The sequence below is a fragment of the Neopsephotus bourkii genome, unplaced genomic scaffold, assembly GCF_033783945.1.
Source record: "Neopsephotus bourkii isolate Nb327-2 ecotype Australia unplaced genomic scaffold, CSIRO-AGI_Nbou_v1 NB_1350, whole genome shotgun sequence".
In the NCBI taxonomy this organism is placed as follows: Eukaryota; Metazoa; Chordata; class Aves; order Psittaciformes; family Psittacidae; genus Neopsephotus; species Neopsephotus bourkii.
In genome coordinates, this window is record NW_026901829.1 from 165,568 (window position 1) to 187,031 (window position 21,464).

A 21,464-nucleotide genomic window follows, 5' to 3' on the forward strand; every position below is an offset into this window, starting at 1 on the left:
AAAAATACAGACTTTGCATGTAAGTCATGATTCCTTCCCTAAAATGCACCAATCCTTTAAAATGTCCTATGTCCTTTCTAACAGACAGCATAGATTCACATAGCAGAATGAAGTGCATTGCAGACGTTTGCTTGATTTAGCTCTGCATGCCTGGTTTTGTTAATGGAGCAGCATAATCGGTATTCTGTTTGAGATAACTCTCCCCAGTTGGAACAGAAGTATGGGGAATGAAGCAATGCCTAACTTATGTTTTTTAATAGATGACATAATATACACAAAACCAGATATATCTAAAGCCCATAATTTTCATATTCCCAACGCTGTCACTGTTGATTAAGATTAAATTCATTGTCACATTTTTCTGCTGGGTCACACACCTCTTATGACCTTGTTAACAATAAACTTGGAGGCAGATTTATGAATTTATGACACTACATGTGTATATGGGCAAATTTTTCAAAATAAATTAATAAGGAAGTGATATTTTCTAGGATTTCCAGCAGAGATATGTGGCTTTGTAGAAAGTGTGACATCTGGCTACGTTTCATCCATTAAAATGTTCAGCACCTCACTGCAGTGATTCTTATCTTAAATATTTGGTTTGGGGTTTTTTTCTTTTTTTTTGTTTGTTTGTTTTTTAAGTTTCTTTTGCAAATAACAGAATAACTGAGCCAGCAATTGTGTAACATTATCTGTGAATTGGGAACTGTCTGTAGAGGGCACGGACAAACAGAAAAGGATTCTGTTGGATTTCCTGAACTTGTAATGAGCTCATGCTGGCAACAGAGTCTTGAACAGCTTCGTGCATTGCTAGATAGATGAATTCAAATCACAGCGAAGGGTAAATGACAATTATGAAGCAGATCAAAGTTTGGTTCAAAGAAGTATGCCTCTATCAGGATACAAGATGTGTCTTGTTTAATGTACTTTATGACTTTATATGATGGTAAGCAACATTATTATTGATTGCAGGAGGTACTCAGATTGTATCAAAATGTATCAAAGTGTAAATTCTGATGTAGTAACAAATAAAGTGAATAAACCCATCCAAAACTGTGAGCTTGATGTAAACCTTTATCTGAATCTGTTCAGTCTGCATGACTCATGGAGTATTTCCTTGACAAATTTCTGCTATTTTTTTCTAGCTTGGTTAGGAAGATTGCAAGTCAGCCTCCTTGAATTTATTGATACTGTTGAAGAAATCCCAAAAGTTGGGTGTAGAAGGGAAAATTTTGTAAGAATGAACAACAATAGGGTAGCAGAGTGAATAAAACTAATTTCCTTTTCTGTTTCTAAAACCAGTTCAGAGTCTGACCATGCTTTTGCCTTTCCTTTACCTGAACCAGATTGTACAGTGTAAGAATAGAATGTATTGGCAATCCTGCTTTATAATAACCATAATATGTGATGGGTGAATTTTGCATATATATATATATCTGTGTGTATATACATATATGCGAGAATTCTAGTGCCACCCTGAAAATGTTTTCAAAAGTGTATTTTAGGGATGTGTTCTAGAGCAGTGCTTAGCTAAAACACCTTGCTGTGCAGTTTCTTATATCAAACCAATTACCAGAAATGTGCAGGTGTACTAAATGCATGGTTTTCAAGATGCCAAATAATGTGAACATTAATTCAGAAATATTTTGTTTCCTAATAACTTACCAAAAACCAGATTCATATTGCTAATGTTAGTTGAGCCTGGTGGACTGGAGGATCTGGAGGAGGTCAGCAGCTGCACTTTCAGCTAGCTAAGTGTACTGACCAGCAGCATGTTAACTCACAACAGCCCCTTATGTCCTCCTTCTGTATCTTTTCCCATGCTTGTTACAGTACAATAATTCTGATACTTCACTTTCTCCACCATTGGCCTTTGCCCTTAACAGCATCCTGCAGTAAGTCTTTAGCAATACTAAATTCAGATTAGGGAACTGTAGCCTGAAGATAAAAAAATCCTTTGTTTTGATTTCTGAATCTGATGGCCTATTGAAGTCTAAAGGAAGGAGAAAACACCTTCCTTTAAAATGTATTCTAATTTCATTAGTTCATTGTGCTTTTGCTTTCAAGTGCATTTCTCTGTTAGCTGAACGAAATTAACTGAATTAAAATAGTATGGTTGAATATAAGCAGAAATTGCTAGCATTTTGCAGTACACATTAGTTGCCTTCTGCTGCTGATTTGATAGCCTAGTTCATTACCTATGGAAGTAAGTTCTCCTGTATTAGGTTGATGTATCAATGATACGTATTTTTGATTTCTTCTGGTTGCCACCTGAAGCTGTTAAGGTGGGTAATAAAAGTTTTTTTAATAAGTTTTTATAATTAACATTACAGAATCTTAGTCTTCTTTTATAATGACACCAAAATACTGGCTTACTTCTATGCAACTTTGCAGTTGGAATGTTTCTTCTGTGGTTAAGTTGTAGACATACATGTGTGAACACGTAGTGTGTGTTTTACTCTGTCCAGGTGAAAAAAACACTGAGTATTGAAGGAGTTCAGAAAAATATTTTAGCTAATTGGTGACAGTTCATTGAGCTGTAGTAGCCTTGATGTTTAAAAGCTAAAACAAGATGACTAAATGCTTCTAATATTTTTGAGAAGTGTGTGGAAAGGGTGTAAGAATATATACTGAATGCAGCAGTGTCTGCACATTGCATTGCAGCACAATGCATGTGTTTGCTGCATTTATCAACTGCTATAGAAATACTATTGCATTGCGATTACCAGTGCCTCAGGGTGTGACTAGTCTTCCCCTCTGCTTCCAAGATCATTTGGTTAGGCCTGTGTGCCTGCAGGAGTGTTGTTCTTTGGTCCAAAGTGGCATTGCTTTAGTCAGCTGCGGGTATTTAAACTTGGAAAAGCAATACCCATGTTGTATTGGCACCTCTCATTGAATTGTCAAAAATCCCTATGTTTGAGGAATTATAGCACTAAGAATTAGTCATGGATTTGTAGACTAGCACTTTTCTGGTAAATTTGGACATTTTCCTGTAGTATTTCGTGGCTAAAGAATTGGAGGTTGTCACTATTTGGTCCTTATTTCTGATCTGCAGCTTCAGTGGGTTTATAAAGCAATAGTTGTGTGCCAGCTGAATGAGTTCTTATCCATTACATTTGTCAATCCAGCCTTAATAAAGGGATGAGGCAGTAGCAGGTTAGTCTTACATTAGCAGGCCTTCCAGACTGTGCTAAGGAGCAAGGAATAGCTAAGATTTTCAAAGCCAATTTGCAAATGTATTTCAAACTCAACTTGTTACAGTTTTTATTGTTCTGTAAGGATCCTTTATGAAATTCTAGATCCTTAAATATGAGAAAAATATCTGTATCTTGCATCTATATCATGTATCTCTGTTTTATACTGACGTATGTTAAAATGATTTTAGGGAGCAGAATCTGAATTTGCAGTATTTGAATGTTAACCGTAATTATGTAATTATCATTTTCTTCCTGAATGCTATTTATACAAAATAGGAAATACTCAGCTGTAAATAGCATTGTCTGTACTCTGTGGTTTGATCTGCTTTTACTTAGGTCATAATTTTATTTAAGAAATACACTTCTCTAAATATATTTCAGTGTAAAATAGTTGGTATATTCTATAAATCATAATGAACACAATCAGAACCTCATATTTTTATGGGTCAGAATGCTCACATTTTTGTTGCCTATCTTTTATTTCAGCAGTCAGTTTAATTTATCCCTTAAGATGAAGTAGCACAAGCTAAATTATGATTTTATTTAGGTTTCAGTATTTAACAGCATTTCCTTTTTCTCCTTCTATATTACCTCTCCCCAAGATTTCTGCTTCTTATAGACATGGATCCATAGAGAGGATTACGCATATATATAGGCATCATAAAGGAACACAGGAAAATATTTCTTGCAGCTTGATAAAGTTTAATACATGGGTAAGGCAATGTTTTAAGCCCCTGAAAATTAACTGAGTTGTGGTAGCATCCAGTGATTTCCATTTTGTGGTGATGATCAATACATATATTTCTTAGCAAGAGGACCAAACAGTGTGAAAACTCAGTGGGCTTCTCAATTTAATAAAAAAGTTGAATGATTTCTCAGTGGTTCTGTTTAATTGCTAGACTTCAAGGTATCTGTTACACTGAGATAGACAGGAAATCCAGTATCTCATCCATAGATACAGATGAAAATGCATGTGCCTAAACTAGATATAGGAATTTTACACAGAGTAATCTTAGAAAAAAAATGTAGCTAAATTAGTTTTGATGAATATATGGTGAGCCAAATTCTGCCCATGGATATATCTTTGGAAGCTCTTACAGCTTTTAGTGTTGCTCTTTCTTCAGTGAGAATAGAGCTGGGTTTTAAATAGTTCAGAAGGGCAAAAATCTCTGACATCTGATGTCAAGCATAAGATTTTTCTAAAGATGAGTTCTCCAAACTAAAATCAACATCTCAACATTGTTTTAATCAAAATATTTCTTATTTTAAGCTGCAGGGTGAAATTATGTGCCTTTCATTGCCAGAAACAGGAATGCATCTGAGGTTGTGGCCTCTTACCACAATGTGCTCGAGTTATCCAAACTGCATTCAGTGTGTCTGAAATGTATTAAGAGTTCATGTAAAACTCGGTTTACTTAATTTCATTATTTCCTATGAAGACTGGTATTGCCAGAAATGTTTCAAGCTGATTCACACTGACACCCAGATAGCGATGACTCTGCATCCTATAGAATGGCTGCAGTTCTTGTGTACTTTTAAAGAAACTGAGGCCATTTCCATGGGAATGAATTTAAATGCAAAAATTCTTCTTTTGTAGGGCTGGTTTTGTTTTGGAATTTTATTTTTTTTTCCTGCTGTGTAATGCAGTCATTTCTGTTAGCTTTTTGAAGTGAAGCAATTGAACGTCTTATGGGAAGTGGCACAAATACATTTGGACAGGAGTTAAGATAAATATAATAATTTAAGTTATTATTTTAATTAATTTTAAAACAATTTCACAAAGGTTCGTTTTTCCTGGAAGAAAACGAATAGGGGATAAAATTAAAAGAAGTGTAAATATCAGAAAGTCTGAAAAATGCAATTTGTCTCTGAGATTAATTTATTGAATAAGAAAATCACTTAAATTGTTGCAGTCCTATTGCATGCATCATTATTTCTAGTATAACAGTACACAGAAATTTCAGCAAAAGTCACAGACCTTTGCGGGTTTTACACAAATATGAGTCCCTTGCTCTTAAATGTTAGTAATAATTTTGCCTTCATAAAGAGTATTCAAAACTGTCAAAGCAAATGATAGTCTAATTAATCTCCTAAATTGACCCTGGAAGAAGTATGTAAACCTAATGATAAAATAAGCCAGTAACTGATTTGGAGACTGTGTTAAACTTATATGACATTGTTTCCTGCGACCAGACTATCATGCGAATCTCGAATTATTTAGTATTGGTCTATTGGTGTATGCATACCTAAAATATTGTGTATTCTTTTTACAATCATGCAGCTCTTTATGAGAGTCTGCTTACTTGCAACCTTACAACAGGAAACCTAAGGTGTATGGCTTAAAACAGAGTATAGAAAATACTGTAGGAGAAATTTCTCCAGCTCCTGTCAGGAGAGTAGATATCTCTGGTTGTACTCTTTAGGTTTTGCCCTCTTATTACTTTACATGTTTTGCTTTTCTATTTTGGTATCATTTTACTGTGATGGTGGTGAGGCACTGAAACAGGTTGCTCAAAGAAATGGTAAATGCTTCATCCCTGACAGTGTTGAAGGCCAGGCTGGACAGAGCCTTGGGCAACATGGTCTAGGGTGAGGTGTCCCTGCCCAGGGCAGAGGATTGGAACTAGATGATCTTAAGGTCCTTTCCAACCCAAACCGTTCTGATTCTGTAATGCCTTCTTCTTCATATGGGTTTTCATTCCCATTCACTTTCCATGTAATGTTTGAGTTAAGTGTTACATGTATGTCCTGCCATGTTCACCTGTTTGTTGTGTTCCAGTCAAAAAGAATTGCCAAATCTTTTGTGCATGGGTGTATTATTTTTCCTAATGCTAGAGTATTTCTGAATCATTGGCCAATAAGCTTAAAGCAAACATGCCTGGAAATCACAAAGATTGGATATGTGTCAAACATTGACTGAATATTGGACTTATTAATTATAGGTTAATCCCTTTCTTAAATAAATAGCACATCTGTACTAATTGATGCTTTCTTCATTTACAGATGCTGAGCCACGGTATTTGGTTTCAGTAAGACCAGCACGTGTTTCAAGTAACAAGAAATCTTGTTCAGGTATTTTACCATTACTGCATATCTTTCTTAAAGTAGTTGAAGAAAACCAGAATCTTATATTGGGTTTCTCTGAAAAGATATTAGTAACTGTAGATGCTTGACTGGGGTGCACAAATTCCATAAGCAGGAAGATAAAATGTTAGGACAGTGTTTCCTAGTCAGTAATTAGTCAAAAATGTGATGTTCAGAATATGAAGAGGTACCTAGAGGTTGTTCTTGTCAAAAGTTATTACTAATGAAAACTGAATTTAGAATATTAATTTCTGATGTTTAAAGAGATCACAAGTGCATGGAAAAAAAGTAAGTTTTGCATACAGTGATCTGGTGTACTGAAGCTAGTCTTGCTAAGGTACCAGTAAGGATTTCTTCATCCATGAACATATTAATGCTCTTTGTTTCTCATTGGAAAATGGTACCGTGTGTGTGTCTCTGTGTGTGTGTTTGTATATATATATATATATATATATATATGTATGTATATATCTGTAAGTCAGTATTACTACTAAATTTGCTGACGCATTGAGTTAAGGAAAGTGGGATGTTTCTAGTTTAAACTGTACATAGCAGAGTAGAAATCTGGATTTGATTCTCATCTGTTCCAAAGACTTTCTGTATTATCTCAATCATGTCATTAATATTGTTAGATTTTAATTCCTTAATTTAATATGGAGATGATTTTCAAGATCACTGGACTATTGTGAAGAATAAACTGGTATGTGTATATGATTATAGTATTTAACAGGGCCTGTTTTAGTAGGACAAGAGGGTAATGCTTTTAAACTTAAAGAGAGGAGATTCAGGCTAGATATAAGGAAGTTTTTTTTACTGTGGGGATGGTGAAACACTGGAAGAGGCTACCCAGAGGCTGTAAATGCCTCAGGCCTGGAAACATTCAAGGTCAGTTTGGATAGGGCTCTGAGTAATCTGATCTAGTTGAAGATGTCCCTGCTCATTGCATGAGGGTTGGACTAGATGACCTTTTTATAATTCCCGATAACTGCTTGGAATTAATTTCTTACTCTTGGCCAGATTTAAAACTGTATGTCTGGAAAGATTTTGAAAGGTGAATTAGTTTTCAGATGCAACATATATATATGTATATATACAGATACATATACATGTGCATATATGTATACATACATCGAATCATAGAATCATAGAATAGTTAGGGTTGGAAAGGACCTTAAGATCATCAAGTTCCAACCCCCCTGCCATGGGCAGGGACACCTCACTCTAAACCATATCACCCAATACATATATACACATATATAAAAAAAAAACAACACAAAAAAGTGAATCAAATCAAAACAAATCTTCCCTTATCCTCCCCCCCCTCCCCCCACTGTTGACAGTTGACAGAAACTGATTTGTGAAACAGGATTCAGATAATTGACTTTTCAGTCCAGCAGACAAAGATGTAAGAACATCTGTTGCTTTAATGCAATGGTAGGTTCTGAGTTGCTGCAATTTTAAATTTACAAATGAAAACTGGCTGCATTTCTGGAAGAGACACTCTAGTTCATACTGTGATTAATACAGAGCAGTTGTATGTTTTGTATTCATACAGATCAGCATAGATGATCACCAAGGTAATTCCTGGTTTTACAGTGTATAAATCATTGCAGTATCTAAGTGGGAACTAATGGCGTAATGTCATGATCAAAATCATATATAGGTCCTTCCAAAAGCCAGTATGATTTCAAGTTATATGAGAGCTTGGGTTTTATTTTCCTTAAACTTCACATATTTTCCATGCTCCATCAACAAGTGATCAAGAAAGGGATCAGACAGTTTGCTGAATGACCAAGCTGTTTGGTTTTACTTTTTCTTTAAAAATGGAGAAACAGTATAGGAACTAGTCAAGAAAACAAGAAAATTCTTCAGGCATTTGCTCTTCTGGAAGTATCACATGTTCTACAGTATTTCAAATGGTAGAGAGTGCTTTTTTTTGTTTTGTTTGGGGAGGGGAGTCAACATACTCATCATCAATATGAAGTAAAAATCCCCATGGTTAACATTTCTAAATGCACACTTACACATTGGTTGAAAGTACAAATCAGACTTTCACTGGGGCTTGTTAAATGAAAAGCTACTAGGGTTCAAAAGGCATGAAAAGAAAGTCAGATCTGTTTCACAACAGTAAAAAATATAACCCTTAGGTCAGTGGCTTATAAACTTTTGGGTATTTGTGGTCACCTGTAGATTTTGAGGTGGTACAGATACTTCAGATTTTTGAGATATGTAATGTGTTGTGAAGAATATAGGAATTTCTTTTAATTAATCATCTTCCAAACACCAAAGGTTTTCCTTGGGCTTGTAGCAGTCCACAAGCTACAGGTTCAGAATAGTTGCTCTAGATAATTTCATTTCCACATGTTAGCTTTTAAACTTTCTTTAAAGGAAGTTCTTTCTCTGTATGAGAGTTGTGCTAGTTCATACAAAGCAAAGGTAAAGTTAAGTATCATGCAAAAGCTAAGCATTTTCAGTGTAGTAGGTGGCTAATAGAAAAAATGCCCTCAGATCCAGATACTAACTCAGATCTGCCTAGACTTAAAAGGAAAAGAATTTTTGTAGGTTCAATTTAGCCGTTGATGAAGAATGCTGTAATAAGCATGACTTATCTGTGGAAGTAATGTCAGTGCTACTAAGAATCCTGCCAAGAAGTTACTATTTCTGTCAGATTCAAAGAGAGACTTCCTGATGCACTAAACTCTGTGCAATGCTTTCTGTGATGCAGTGCAAGACAGCCAGAGCTTCAAAATTAGTCTGCATATAGCTTTTTCTTACGATAAGCATACTGCAAAAGCTTTACCCTACATAATGCAGGAGAAAGAAACTAACTTTTAGTTGGAACTATATGTTTCTTATGTAGGTCGGACCAAGAATCAAAAGCCTCTGCAGCTGATAGTTGGCACTCTCACCCCAACCTCCGTATTTCTCTCCTGGGGCATCCTAGTCAACCCTCAGCATGACTGGACAGCAACTACTAACTGTGCTAGTGACAGGTAACATAACTGAAAATCTTTTTTTATTATGATCATAATTTAAATCGGTGTACTTATGTGGTGTGGCTGAAAAAAGTTTGACAGTGGAAATTAAAAGTTTTAAAACAATATTCTGAACATGAAGTAAGTTTTCTCATTTACTTAAATTAATTTCACAAGTTTTTCCTTGTTTTGAGTGTCGATTTATTCAGACAGCTCAATGTTGAAGTACAAATCTTGCTATTTCACACTCGACCTTTGTTCTTCTTAAACCAGTACACTTGGCTCTACCTTTGTTTGTGTCTGAATCAATTGAAAGAAACTTTGTTAAGACATAGGAAATTTATTGGTTTAATGTTGGCCAAGTAGAAATAAAGTAAGTCTTTTGTTGTACTATGCCTTGTTTTAATGCTATTTGACTTTTGTTTCCTGTGTTTGGTCTTATCACTACACTGCTTTCCTGGTGCTGATACAGTACAGTTTTCATTAATTTTCTATTTTAATTATAAGAAGATCTCTTCTACTATAATATTTTTTGTGTTGCTGTAATTTATTTAATGAGAGGTACAATAGGTGTGAAACTCAGGAAGACTCACCAAGTAGCAATTTCAAGAGAAGTCATAGTGCTGGGTAGCTTCTCAGCACACCATTACAATTCTTGGCAGATGAGTCAAATTCATCTGCTGACATTATTGAAATTGTTAATACAGATGTTTCCCTGCTCTGTCATTTGCTGTTCTTTGTATTCTTCCTTTTATGACAGAAGAGATTTTTTTTTCCTTCATTTATGTTATGTGAAGCTCCATTCAACTCGGCAGTGTATTGTAAAACCAAGAAACTTTGTGCACCCGTGTTTGGGATGCATCTACATCTGGTTTGCAACTGTCATCTTTTATTTTTCTAATGTATCTTTGCATTCTTCAGAACATTTTTTTTTGGCCATCTTTCTAAATTTTTTTCCTAATTTCTATCTGTCTAATTTAGACATAAATCTGCTTACTTTAGTATTTATAATGAAACTCCCATTGATACCATTAAACTCAATGTCAAATGTAGATTATGGTAAGAAAAGTACAAGACTTGAAGTCAGATAACAGATTCATCAACATTTGTATCTATTGCAGAGGCAGTCCACTTGATCCTTTTTCGTCTGGCATGTTCTCCTTATTGTGACCTGTTGAAATGTACTGTTAATCATCCTTAAGACTGTTGCATAGCCATGACATGTAATCTTTTACATTGGCAGTATGTGGCATATATGACCACTTATTTCAGTTAACATCCCACCAAATTTTAGATTTGTAACTCTACAGGACCTGAAATGGAGTTCTCAGCCTCAGATTCTACCATCTCTGGAAGGATATTAGGCTTCTGTACAGATCTTGCATAATGTAAGTTAGTTGAATATGTTGCTGACTCAGATGATTAAAACCACATGGAACAGCATGAATATGCTGGCCAAGATTTTGTCTAGTGAGAATCTGACCTCAGATGGGTATTCCTCAGAAGATCTGGTTTTGTGAGGAAATAAGTTTTTAATAAAAGGTGACATGTTCTCAAAAAGCAATGGTATCTTTTATTGCTTCAGTCAAATTATTGCTTAATTATTGGATAAGTAAGTAACACATAATTTCTGTATTATTCTGTACCTACGAAGTACTTTAGGGAAAACTCCTATGAAGAAAAATTTCCCATCCCATTTTCTGACAAACCGTTCTTTGGTTGCTCAAACTCTTCTAGAGATTAAGGGCATAAGCCAGTAGAGTGCTATGTATTTGCTGAAAATAACTCCAAACCCTAATTCTTTGTGGAAGCAAAGATAATCACTGATATTTGTGTGAAATTTTAAAGCCTTCTTGAAGTAGCTATAATCCCTGGCCAGAGCGCCAGAACACAGAACAAAATAAAAAGACCAACAGAAAACCTCAAGCAGTTAGTTTTATGTAGCTGATGAAAATTATGTAATACCAGAAAGACTCCACCAATGTGGAGTTAGCTTTCTCCGTGTCTTCTATTTTCTGATGCCAGTATGAGGTAGTGAATAACCTGCTGCACAGTCACATTCTTCTTTTTTTTTTTTTATTTCCGGGGCAGTAGGTACAATTCTTTCTTCTCTTTCTTTCAATGTTTAGCCAGTAGTGGACAGAGCTTTCATAATAAACATACTGTGGCTGCTTACTGTCAATTTAGGTCTGAAAAAGAGAATATAGACTGCTGCATAAGCTTCTGGGGGCTTTGCTTAGGTTAGAGTAATTCTACAGATCCCAAAACAGAGCAGGGTGTTGCAGAAGCAGACTTTCAGTTCTTTAGGAGGGAGAGTTGGGGGAAGGAGCACAAGATATTTTTTCCATGAAGAAAAAAAACGAGGGTTTGTTGAGAGAAGACTGTATTTTACTCTATCAAATGGATTGTAGAAGAAAAAAACATGCTTCTAAATAAATATGAAATAGAAATTTAAAACCAGAAGGTTTGTTTTTTCATGAAATACATCTCAGTTAAGAACTTTGACAAATTTGCATTTATATTGTTTAAATTTGTTTGCCCATGATTTCACAGTATCACACAGTATCACAGTAGGTTAGAGATTGGAAGGGACCTCAAAAGATCATCTAGTCCAATCCCCCTGCCGGAGCAGGAACACCTAGATAAGGTTACACAGGAACGTGTCCAGGCGGGTCTTGAATGTCTCCAAAGAAGGAGATTCCACAACCTCCCTGGGCAGCCTGTTCCAGTGTTCCGTCACCCTCACTGAGAAGAAGTTTCTTCTCAGGTTTAAGTGGAACCTCTTGTGCTCCAATTTGTATCCATTACCCCTTGTCCTTTCATTGTTTGCCACTGAGAAGAGCCTGGCTCCATCCTCGTGACACTCCCCCTTTATATATTTATATACACTAATAAGGTCACCAATTAAATGTCCTCATGTCCTAGTATCTGCAAGGAGTACAGATTTTGTGTTTTACTTAATTTATACCTGAGGCTTTAAAAAAAAAAAAAAGTAAGAAAAAAGAGAGGGAAGACAGAATAATGCATATTTAGTCTTTATGTTGCACAGCACACAAGTAGGGCTTTTTAAACCCTAAATTCAGAAAGGTATGTACATGCATCTTTTGTGCCTGTCTGCAAATCTTTGTCACTGTGCAGCTGCCAAATTACTCACAATATCTGTTGCAAAAGTCATAGAAAAGGTACTTTAAACAGATCAGAATTCCTTAAGGAAAACCTACTGCAGCAGATAACTGAGTTTCACATGCTTTTGAATTACTGCTGTGGGAGTACATGCTAAAAGTTTGTTTAAACACGGAAAGATTTGTTGGTGGCCAGCATCTTATTCTTCATAACCTCTAACTATTCATTTCAGTTGTTCTATTAAAAAGTAGAAGTGAAAAAAAGTGAATGTTAGAGATCATGTAACAGTGAAAACTAAATTAGTGCTGTAGAGACTTAAGTGGCAGCCATCAGTGATGTAATTCTTTCCATCTGTTTATACGTTACTTTAAAGTAAATTTGACAATAAAAAGGAAATGGTATGCCAATTTGCAAAACACTCAGTATATGAAGAATCATAGTTGGAACAATTTCTTTTAGTACTTTCTAACACTAAATGGATACTGTGCTGCTAATGAAGTCTAACCATAAAGAAATAAATATGTATGTGTGTATGCCTGATTACATTCCTCTGCACTAAAGTGAAAGAAGTTTTATAATCTTTTATCTATGACAACAACACAGAACAGCAATGTTCTTTTATCTCCAAGGCTTAATTGTTTGTTTACTGTTACGTGTGACTAAAATAGTCATGATTAAATTGTTTGGAGTTTTGGTTTGGATATGGTTCCAAATAAACCCATTATATTTATACAAACTGAACTACTCTGGAAACCTCATAAAACCACCTGCCTTATAAGATTTCCAGTATCTAATTTTTGTGCCCAAATATTTGCCTGTACAAGCATTTTCTGGGAATCTGGCCAAGAGATTTGGTGAAATTGGAAAAATTGCGGTGGAATTCTTATTAAGGCAGTGTCATGAAAACTTAATGTTTTGCTTATTCATCATACAATTTTGCTTCTCTTAGTAGCAATATGTGAGCACTAACTGGATTTTATTACTTTCTCATGTTTTCAGTTATATATATTGATTGGTTAATATTGTATCTTTTTCTGAAAGGAAGGTTTGAAAAAGGAAGAAATTAAAATGATAACAGAATTTAATCACCAGAATGTTCTCAGGCAGGCACTGAAATTGAGCTTTATTTGGCAGCTTGTTGGTCAGGTTTAACAAGGAATTGTTATTCTTTGATGACAAAACTTGGCATTTCTGTATTCATACTCTATAAACAAATGACTGCATTTCCCCAAAAGTGCATGTTGTTTACAATTTAAATATTATTAATACTCAAACAATTGTGACTTACAAGTTGGTAAATGGAACTGCATTTTGGTTGCTTTTATTGAAATTGTTGAGGAAATTCTGTCATCACAGTCAGTGTTTTTAGTATTGGTGACAAGCTTCCACTAAAATAACTACACCCTTGGTGAAGTTTTTATGGGCTTGGAAATCTTGGAGTTGAGAGCACATTTCTTCTATGCTATATGTTTCTATTTCTAATGGCATACTGTGGCACATCTTGTCAGATTTTTAATAGTTTTGGATTGCAATGAAAGATACTTTTTGAAATGCAGGTGTTCTCCATATTTTAATTCATTAATTAAATTCAGTTATTTAATTCAAACAAAAAAAACAAAACCCAGCAAACAAACAGGGAGAAGGAGGCTGCAGGTGTGGAGACAGTGAAATATATTTTCAAGCAAGTGGGAGCAGCCACATAAAAGCCTATTCATTATGGGCAAGTTTTTGGTCAGGTTTTTTTCCTCATAATTTCAGATGTGCCCATTAGTTTACACTGTTCAATAACCAAATTGGTTAAGTACACTGGTTTCTTTCCATCACATACAATCACTTTATTTCTATTGCATTCAACTAGAGCAGGTAGGAAAATCTAAGGGCGAAAATTAAAACAAAATTTCCTCTTTTGGGCATGCCGAGAAGGAAGCTTTTTCTACTCGTGATTCACATTTTCATCATAGATCTGTCTACCTATTCTAAACCCCTTACCAAGAGACTGTATGAGGTCCAGCAAGATGCATTTATGTTGCAGATGGATTTGCTTATTAATGTTACATCCTTTGCAAGATAGTGACAGAGATTTCAAGTAAGTTCTTGTCAATGTCTGTGTGATTATGTATGAACAGATTAAGAGGATAAGGGAGAAGAAATTTTCCTTTTGATGCTACTCATAATTTCTTGTTAAAGATTCTTTGTCAGTCCAACTGATGGAGAGGCATCTGAAATGTGAATAGATCACAGCCCACTTGAAGGATGCAAAATGCTACTTGGTAGACCAGGAATTAATAAGATGAGAGAGGATAGTCGCTACTTGTCATATTTCTTTCCTTTCCAAGTTTTGGGTTTGACTATGGCTTGTTTTGAATGCAAAGTAGTAGAGCTGATGAAAAGTGTTATGTAAGCCAAGAGAAATATTAATTTCATAACCTGGTAAAATACCTGAATGAGCTGAGTTGCAGCAACTAAACCAGGCAAACCTGTATTTTTGGTGCCAAGAAAACAAATTTGACTATTATGAGATAAAATATGTAAACAACGTGAAACTTTGTGTATGAAATTGTTTTCCATGATTGGTACTTGTCTTATGTTGCATTTTAATAATGAAGGAGGAATTTCTGTGTCCTCGATAGCCATTTTTCACATATGCGCTACTCTGGAGGTGCATTTCTGTAGCTTTGGCAAAAGCAGCTTTATGTGTTGGCAGTATTATGTTTGGTCCATAAAGTCATTTTAATCTGGACCTTTGATACCTTTTGTGTTGATTACAGGACATTTTTGTTGTTCTCTTAAGGTGCCTCCCTTTCCCTACATATATTTTCCTGTCTAATATATGACTTAAATCTCACAAGCCAGATTTCTTCTTCTTTTTGCTCCTGAACAATTATTGGGCATGTATCTGGTGGTTTAGAGTTGTGTTTGATTTATGGCCTTAATTTGCTCTATTGATGTGTGGAAAAATGCAATTGGATGGAATTCATTCTTTTTTTAGCTGATGTAAATGTAAGATGGATATGGATATGGACAAAGCTTTATTAAAGTTATGTGTAAAAAATTTCAGTAATACTTGGATTAAAAAGTTGCCAAAACTCTCTGAGGTTTTTTTCTGTCCCACTCTGGCAGTGATTCAACACATATATGGAAAGTGAGATGCTAGCAAGCAGTGGAGCTCTTGTGCCATTAACTGTCACCATTTATGTCATGTTGTTATTCACTGGTTAACATTGCAGTCATACTTTTTAAGAGAGGTGCTGCTTGACTGAATTGTGAAATTTCTGTAAAAATATTTTTATTTTCATAATCTGTTAGCAATTCATCATGTTACTAATTTAAACTGCTGAAAGTAATGTGGTTTACTTTCTTGTTTGAAGTGTGGTCAGTACATAACAGAATCACAGAATGAGATCACATTTATAATATAAATGCCAACTATTACTGGCTTTCCCTTTAGTATATTTTTGGACTAATTCTGAGGGGAACACTTTCCCCTGGGTGCATATAGAAGATTTTGAGAACTTGGTTGAGGCTTCCTTACTGTCCTTAACTTGACTCATGATTTGGTTGAGTAGTTCTGCATTATGTCAGAATCAAAGGACCTACTTGCAAAATGAGCTTGCAGTTTGTGGTCAGAACCTCACACACATGGTTGTCTCTGAATAAGGAGACTGTTCTTTTGCTTTTTGTATAACAGTCATAATGTTGGGGCCTGTATCATGGGGAACATACATATATCTAGAAGATGACTGGGCTGGTACTGCTTTTGCAGGGAAGGTATGTTGGCTTTTCTGATATTTGATAACCATAAGGGTTCAGAAAGAACAATGGTGGGTAAAAACTGTTTTAGTAATTCCTAACAAAAATGGTTGTAATACATTTCTTTGTGCAGAATACTATTTTTTATTTTATTTTTCTGTTGAGCAGGTTCTATACAGTTCGCTACAGAGAAAAGGGTAAAGACAAGAAATGGGTTTTTCAGCTTTGCCCAGTTACAGAGACAGTGGTGGACAATCTGAAACCAAACACACTTTATGAATTTGGAGTTAAAGACAATCTAGAAGAGAGTATTTGGAGCAAGACTTTCAATCATAAGACAGCTCTGTCTAGTAAGTATTTGATGTTAATTAATCAAACAGCTACTCAAGTTTGACAGTACTTTTTCCTCTGCTGCAGTATAGTAAGCTACTGATCGGTTTAAATGCTATTCCTTATGTCCCTAATAAATTCTTTAGGAATTGGTATAACTAGAAATATTTTGTGTTTGAAAAACTGCCAGCTACTCTTCAAAGAGTTGTTCTCTTCTCATTGCAAATAGTAAACTATCTGCAGCAGATTGGGCCCTTTATTGCTTTGCTGGAAAGTTGTATTTGAAGCTAATTTTCAGTCAGAGAATTACATAAATTGAGTTTCAAACATGCATTGACATGCATGTTCTTATTTGGGTTTTCATAGAAGCTGTGTACATCATCTCTGGCTGTTCTCTCAGTCATATTTTAAGCTTTTTCTCCAAAGTCCAGAGACAATGCAGGCAAACTGACACCAAATTAACCCTTGAAACATCATGTACTGCTGAAGGAAATAGGCAGCTTCCCCCTTTTAACTAGAGGAAGAGGTGTCTTAACAGACGCTGTCTGATTTCATTTATTTTCTTCAGGCATTTACCTAAAGGTATTTATGAGCAGGATCTTGGTCAGAAGATGCTGCAAACACCTGTGCTTGGTACTTCTAGCTTACTCAAAATATGAAAAATGGGAATTCTCATGAGACCGTTATGCATATGAAGTTTTCATTTTCAAGTTGTAGGCAAGTTACACAGCTCAATATACTTGAGAAGAAGGGATAAGAGCCCTCATACTCCCTAATAAAGAACTTTTCAGGCCTTCTTCATAAATTAGAAAGCTGTAACTTTGAAGTACCTGCTCAGTACTCATAGAGTCATTTTTGCAGTCCAGAATAATGCTATTGTTAAACCATGAACTTAATGTGGAGAAGCATGGTAGTCTTTTCCCATAACTGCCTCACAAGAAGGAACTCTGCTGTATAGCTCTAAAGAGGGCTTACTAAATGGCTTGTTTTCCTACATTTAAACATTTTAAAGTAATCTGTACATCAAGTGCTAGACTATATTTGAGCAGGAGGCAGTGAAGAGTGCACTGAGTTTATAGTTTAATACAGTGTTCAAGAATAATTGAAATGTCCACTGTCATCAACAGACCTTCTGTTTGTATAGAATGTATTTCTAAATGCTATTTTTTACAGACCAGACATTTTTAGTAAGCTAGAAGAATGGTTCTTGTAAGTTATGGAGACACATAGGGTTTGGTTGAAAGATACATTCTGGTAAGAGGTCATATTCTATGAGGTGAGTTATTTTTTACTAGAATGTAGACTTGTATCTGTTGGATGCTTCTGAAGCAACTAAATCCAAGGAGCTTACTATTACCCTGTATTGTCTGCATTCTGTTCTACTGGTAAATTACCTTCTAATCAGAAAGTTGTAAGCAGCTTTCAGATTCAAACCTTTCATATTGTCAGTATGTAGTAGGTAGATAAAGAAGCTGCAGGCAATAAACAAAGAGTGAACATTTATTACGTATTTGTAGCCATCTTTCTGCATAAGACCTTACCAGTCAGCAAAAATGTAAATTTTTTAACCTGTTTTAACTACTGTCATGTAGGAATTCAAGTTTCTTTTTATATATTAAGAAGCATTTCAATCTAAACCACACATCCATCACTATAGATTTTCTTGCCTTACTGTGGAATATATAAATGATTATAAACTGAAATTCCTCTTGTATGTTCTTGTATTTATTGACTCCATAGGCCAGATTTTGTTATATACTAAACATGTCGGGAGGAATTGGGAGGAGAATCTGGGTTTAATTCATTATTCAAGGAAGACATAAAAGGCATGGCAAAGGTTCAACATTTAGTTAACCAAAAATTATTAAAGGAGATGAAAGTGTCTTATTTCTGACCATCTTAGCATGATTTTCTCATTAAATCAGTGTGAAACTTTCGTCAGCTTTCCCTTGTGGTTAAGCAAATAGTTCCTGAGAAGTATCAAGCACTTTGAAAGATTGCTTTTTCAGGATAGCTTGCCAACTTAAATGTGTTTCAATTGATATTTCTTTATAGTTGATTTTTTCCTAATGTTTATCTGTTTTGAATGGAATTATGAAGAAACATAGTAATGTTTAACTTGACTCTTCTTTACATGCCTCTTCACAAAAGGAGCAGTAAGGTGTAAAGTTGGAAGATGCAGATGAAGTGTGAAGTATCATGTTAGAATATAAGAGGTGCTGGGAGGTCCTGTTTCTCCTGCATCTGCATTACAAGAAGTTTCTAATACTAAGAAGCTAGGAGTAGAAGCATAAGAGAAAAATTTCAGGTATAAAATCCCTGGCTCACTTTGTTTATATCCTGAGATAAAGGAAATCATGTCAGACCCAAGAGAAGTGATAACGCTTGTGCGGTACTGCCAGTGATAAATCTGTATTTCTTTTAGAAAAGCACTTAAAGAGCACAAGGCTATTTGAGACTTTAAAACATGCTGCTTTTAGCCAGTCCTAATACCAGCATGAGAGATGGGATGCATAAATTCCCCTTTCAAGTTTCTTCCTTGCATATTAGTGTTGTGGTTGCATTAAATTTATTCAAGAAGGCACCTCTGAGTTCTTTTTAGTAGGGCCCAATGACTACTTCAGTTCTTCTACTTCCTGCTGTAGAATAAGAAGAATACATTTAATTTTCTCTCTGTCAAATGTTTAAAGGAGGTTTTGCAGGTGATTTAATTAATCTAGAGAAATGGGACCAAACAAAACTGTTACACAGTGTGTTTTTATACATTGTATTTAAGCCTCCTAACTTTCTTAGCTATTGAAAAAGGTGAATACATTTGGTTTGCTTTGCTTTGGACAAAACAAAAATAATTCTGTGTAATTATCTTTCTATCAAATCAGGCAAAAAGGTAAACGGACAGCTCCAGAATGTGTACAAGTTGGTACCTAATTCCCAGACACAGGTATGAAAAACAGTCTTTTTATTTTATAACATGTATATATTTTGTATGGTGAAATGTTTGCTTCTCTGTTAAAGTGAGAAAGACATTTTGGCCACAGATTGCCAATATTAAAAAAAACCAAACCTATTAAATCTAAAACTAGGTAACTCCCTGAAGAAGTGTTTATATGTATGAATTGATTCCATGATTGGGAACTTCAGCTGAGATGATGATGTATATTGATTCCAGTTTAACAAACATGGAACTGATGGTGTTCTGTGTGTAAATTCTAAACATAAAAATTTGCTTATCCTTTTGTGCTAGTCAGGTTTAACCTTTGGTATTTGTGGTGGTCAGTTCATTTTGTGATAAGATAGTGCTTTTATTTCATAGAATAATCTTGTGAATACGCAGATTTTCTGAAATCCTTAGTCATCCTACTGAATTCACTAGTGGTTCTTACATGTGAAGAAACTATAGAACCATAGGAATCTGGAAGGGGCAATTTAATGTGCTTACCAAAACTGGTAGACAATTCATTAAATCCTTGCAAGTGGCAAAGTAGAATTTTTAGCTGTTTCATGAAATCACTCCAAGATTATTGTAAATAAATGCATAAATATCAATATTTATTAATTTCTGCCTTTTCAGTTTGCTCCCCCCCCCAATCTGGCATTTGCCAGAACAGCTGTCAAGCAATCATGAGTGGGTTTTCATATGTTTGCGGATTCACACGCACAGATACTTTTTGTTTCCAAGAGCTGAAGCAGAAACGTAGCATCTGTATGTCAGCTGAACTTGTTTGTGGACTAGTTTTAATATGGTGAAAAAGAGACATTTTATTCATAACTTTTGAGTGTTACACCTCTACTATGAGGTTAAAATTTCTTATTTCCTTTCCTTAATTTTTCATCAGAGTGCAAATTTCAGCAACTAATCTTCTGTGTTTTGCTTTGTTTTGTTTATTTGTTGTTGTTTTCCTTTGTTTTTAAGGTACTGTCCCTGACTAGACTATGGGATAACTTCCTGAGGAAAGTTTTAGAAATCCTTGTTACTTCAGGCATTTTAAAGGGTTGACTCATGAGTAATGATTGTTATGAGGGAACAATCCGTTCTTCACAATTCTCTTCTGCCTAATTTTCCAAATATATTCTTGGTAGGCAATGGGGAAGTTTAGATTGGATGTCAGGAGGAAATTCTTTCCTGTTAGGGTGGTGAGGCACTGAAATAGGTTGCCCAGGTAGGTTGTGAATGCTCCATCCCTGGCAGTGTTCAAGGACAGGTTGGACGAGGCCTTGGGTGATATGGTTTAGAGCGAGGTGTCCCTGCCCATGGCAGGGGGCTTGGAACTTGATGATCTTAAGGTCCTTTCCAACCCTATCTATTCTATGATTCTATGGTTTCTCACTGTTCTTTCTTCATATTTTACAATATTGTAAATGATCTTTAATTATCAAACCTGTAATTCCTTCAGCCCATTACATGCGTTTTCTTGTAGAAATAATTAGGTATTCATTTAGGACAGTAATACTTTGACTATAGCATAACATACAGAGAGCAGCATAATGCTTAGGTTATTGGAAGCACAGTTGTGTCTCACGTTCAAGACAACCTCTTTTATCTGTAAGTAATATGAAACCAATTGATTATTTACTCAAGAAGGTGCTCATCTCATTATGTTGGTGAAAAAATCAACTTTACTGTTCTTCCCATCAGTTCCATTAGCATATTTAAAGTTACACACAACATCCCGGGGCCAGGTAAATTCATTCTGACATACAGAGCACAAGCTGAGTACTCTTATTCTTCTTAGCAAACCCTGTGTCAAGGATAGTGACTCTGTTATGCTGCTTCTGTGGAAGTAGGGATTCTATTTATGCAAGAGAAGTCCTGAGAAAGGAAGCTAAAACAGTTTTCCAAATATTTGCATGGCTCAAGCATGAAGGAGGACTAGAGCCAATATCTAGTCTTTCTAGTTAGCTTCACAGGGCTTAGCTCCAGAGCAGTACTGCTTTATTGCCATTCACAGAAACATGAAAACATTTCATAGATTATTCTAAAAATTCTCTTATCCTTCTCACTTTA

At 35.2% G+C, this 21,464-nt stretch overlaps 1 protein-coding gene across 1 annotated transcript in view; it reads left to right on the plus strand.

Moving 5' to 3' along the window:
- The window catches only part of ABI3BP (ABI family member 3 binding protein), a 134,707-nt gene that overhangs the window by 19,546 nt on the left and 93,697 nt on the right, over nt 1-21,464 (plus strand). Inside the window, exons 3-6 of the mRNA XM_061366721.1 lie at nt 6,201-6,269; nt 9,142-9,274; nt 16,298-16,479; nt 19,339-19,400. Of these exons, the coding sequence (XP_061222705.1) occupies nt 6,201-6,269; nt 9,142-9,274; nt 16,298-16,479; nt 19,339-19,400 (446 nt within the window). The remainder of the gene's footprint in view (nt 1-6,200; nt 6,270-9,141; nt 9,275-16,297; nt 16,480-19,338; nt 19,401-21,464) is intronic.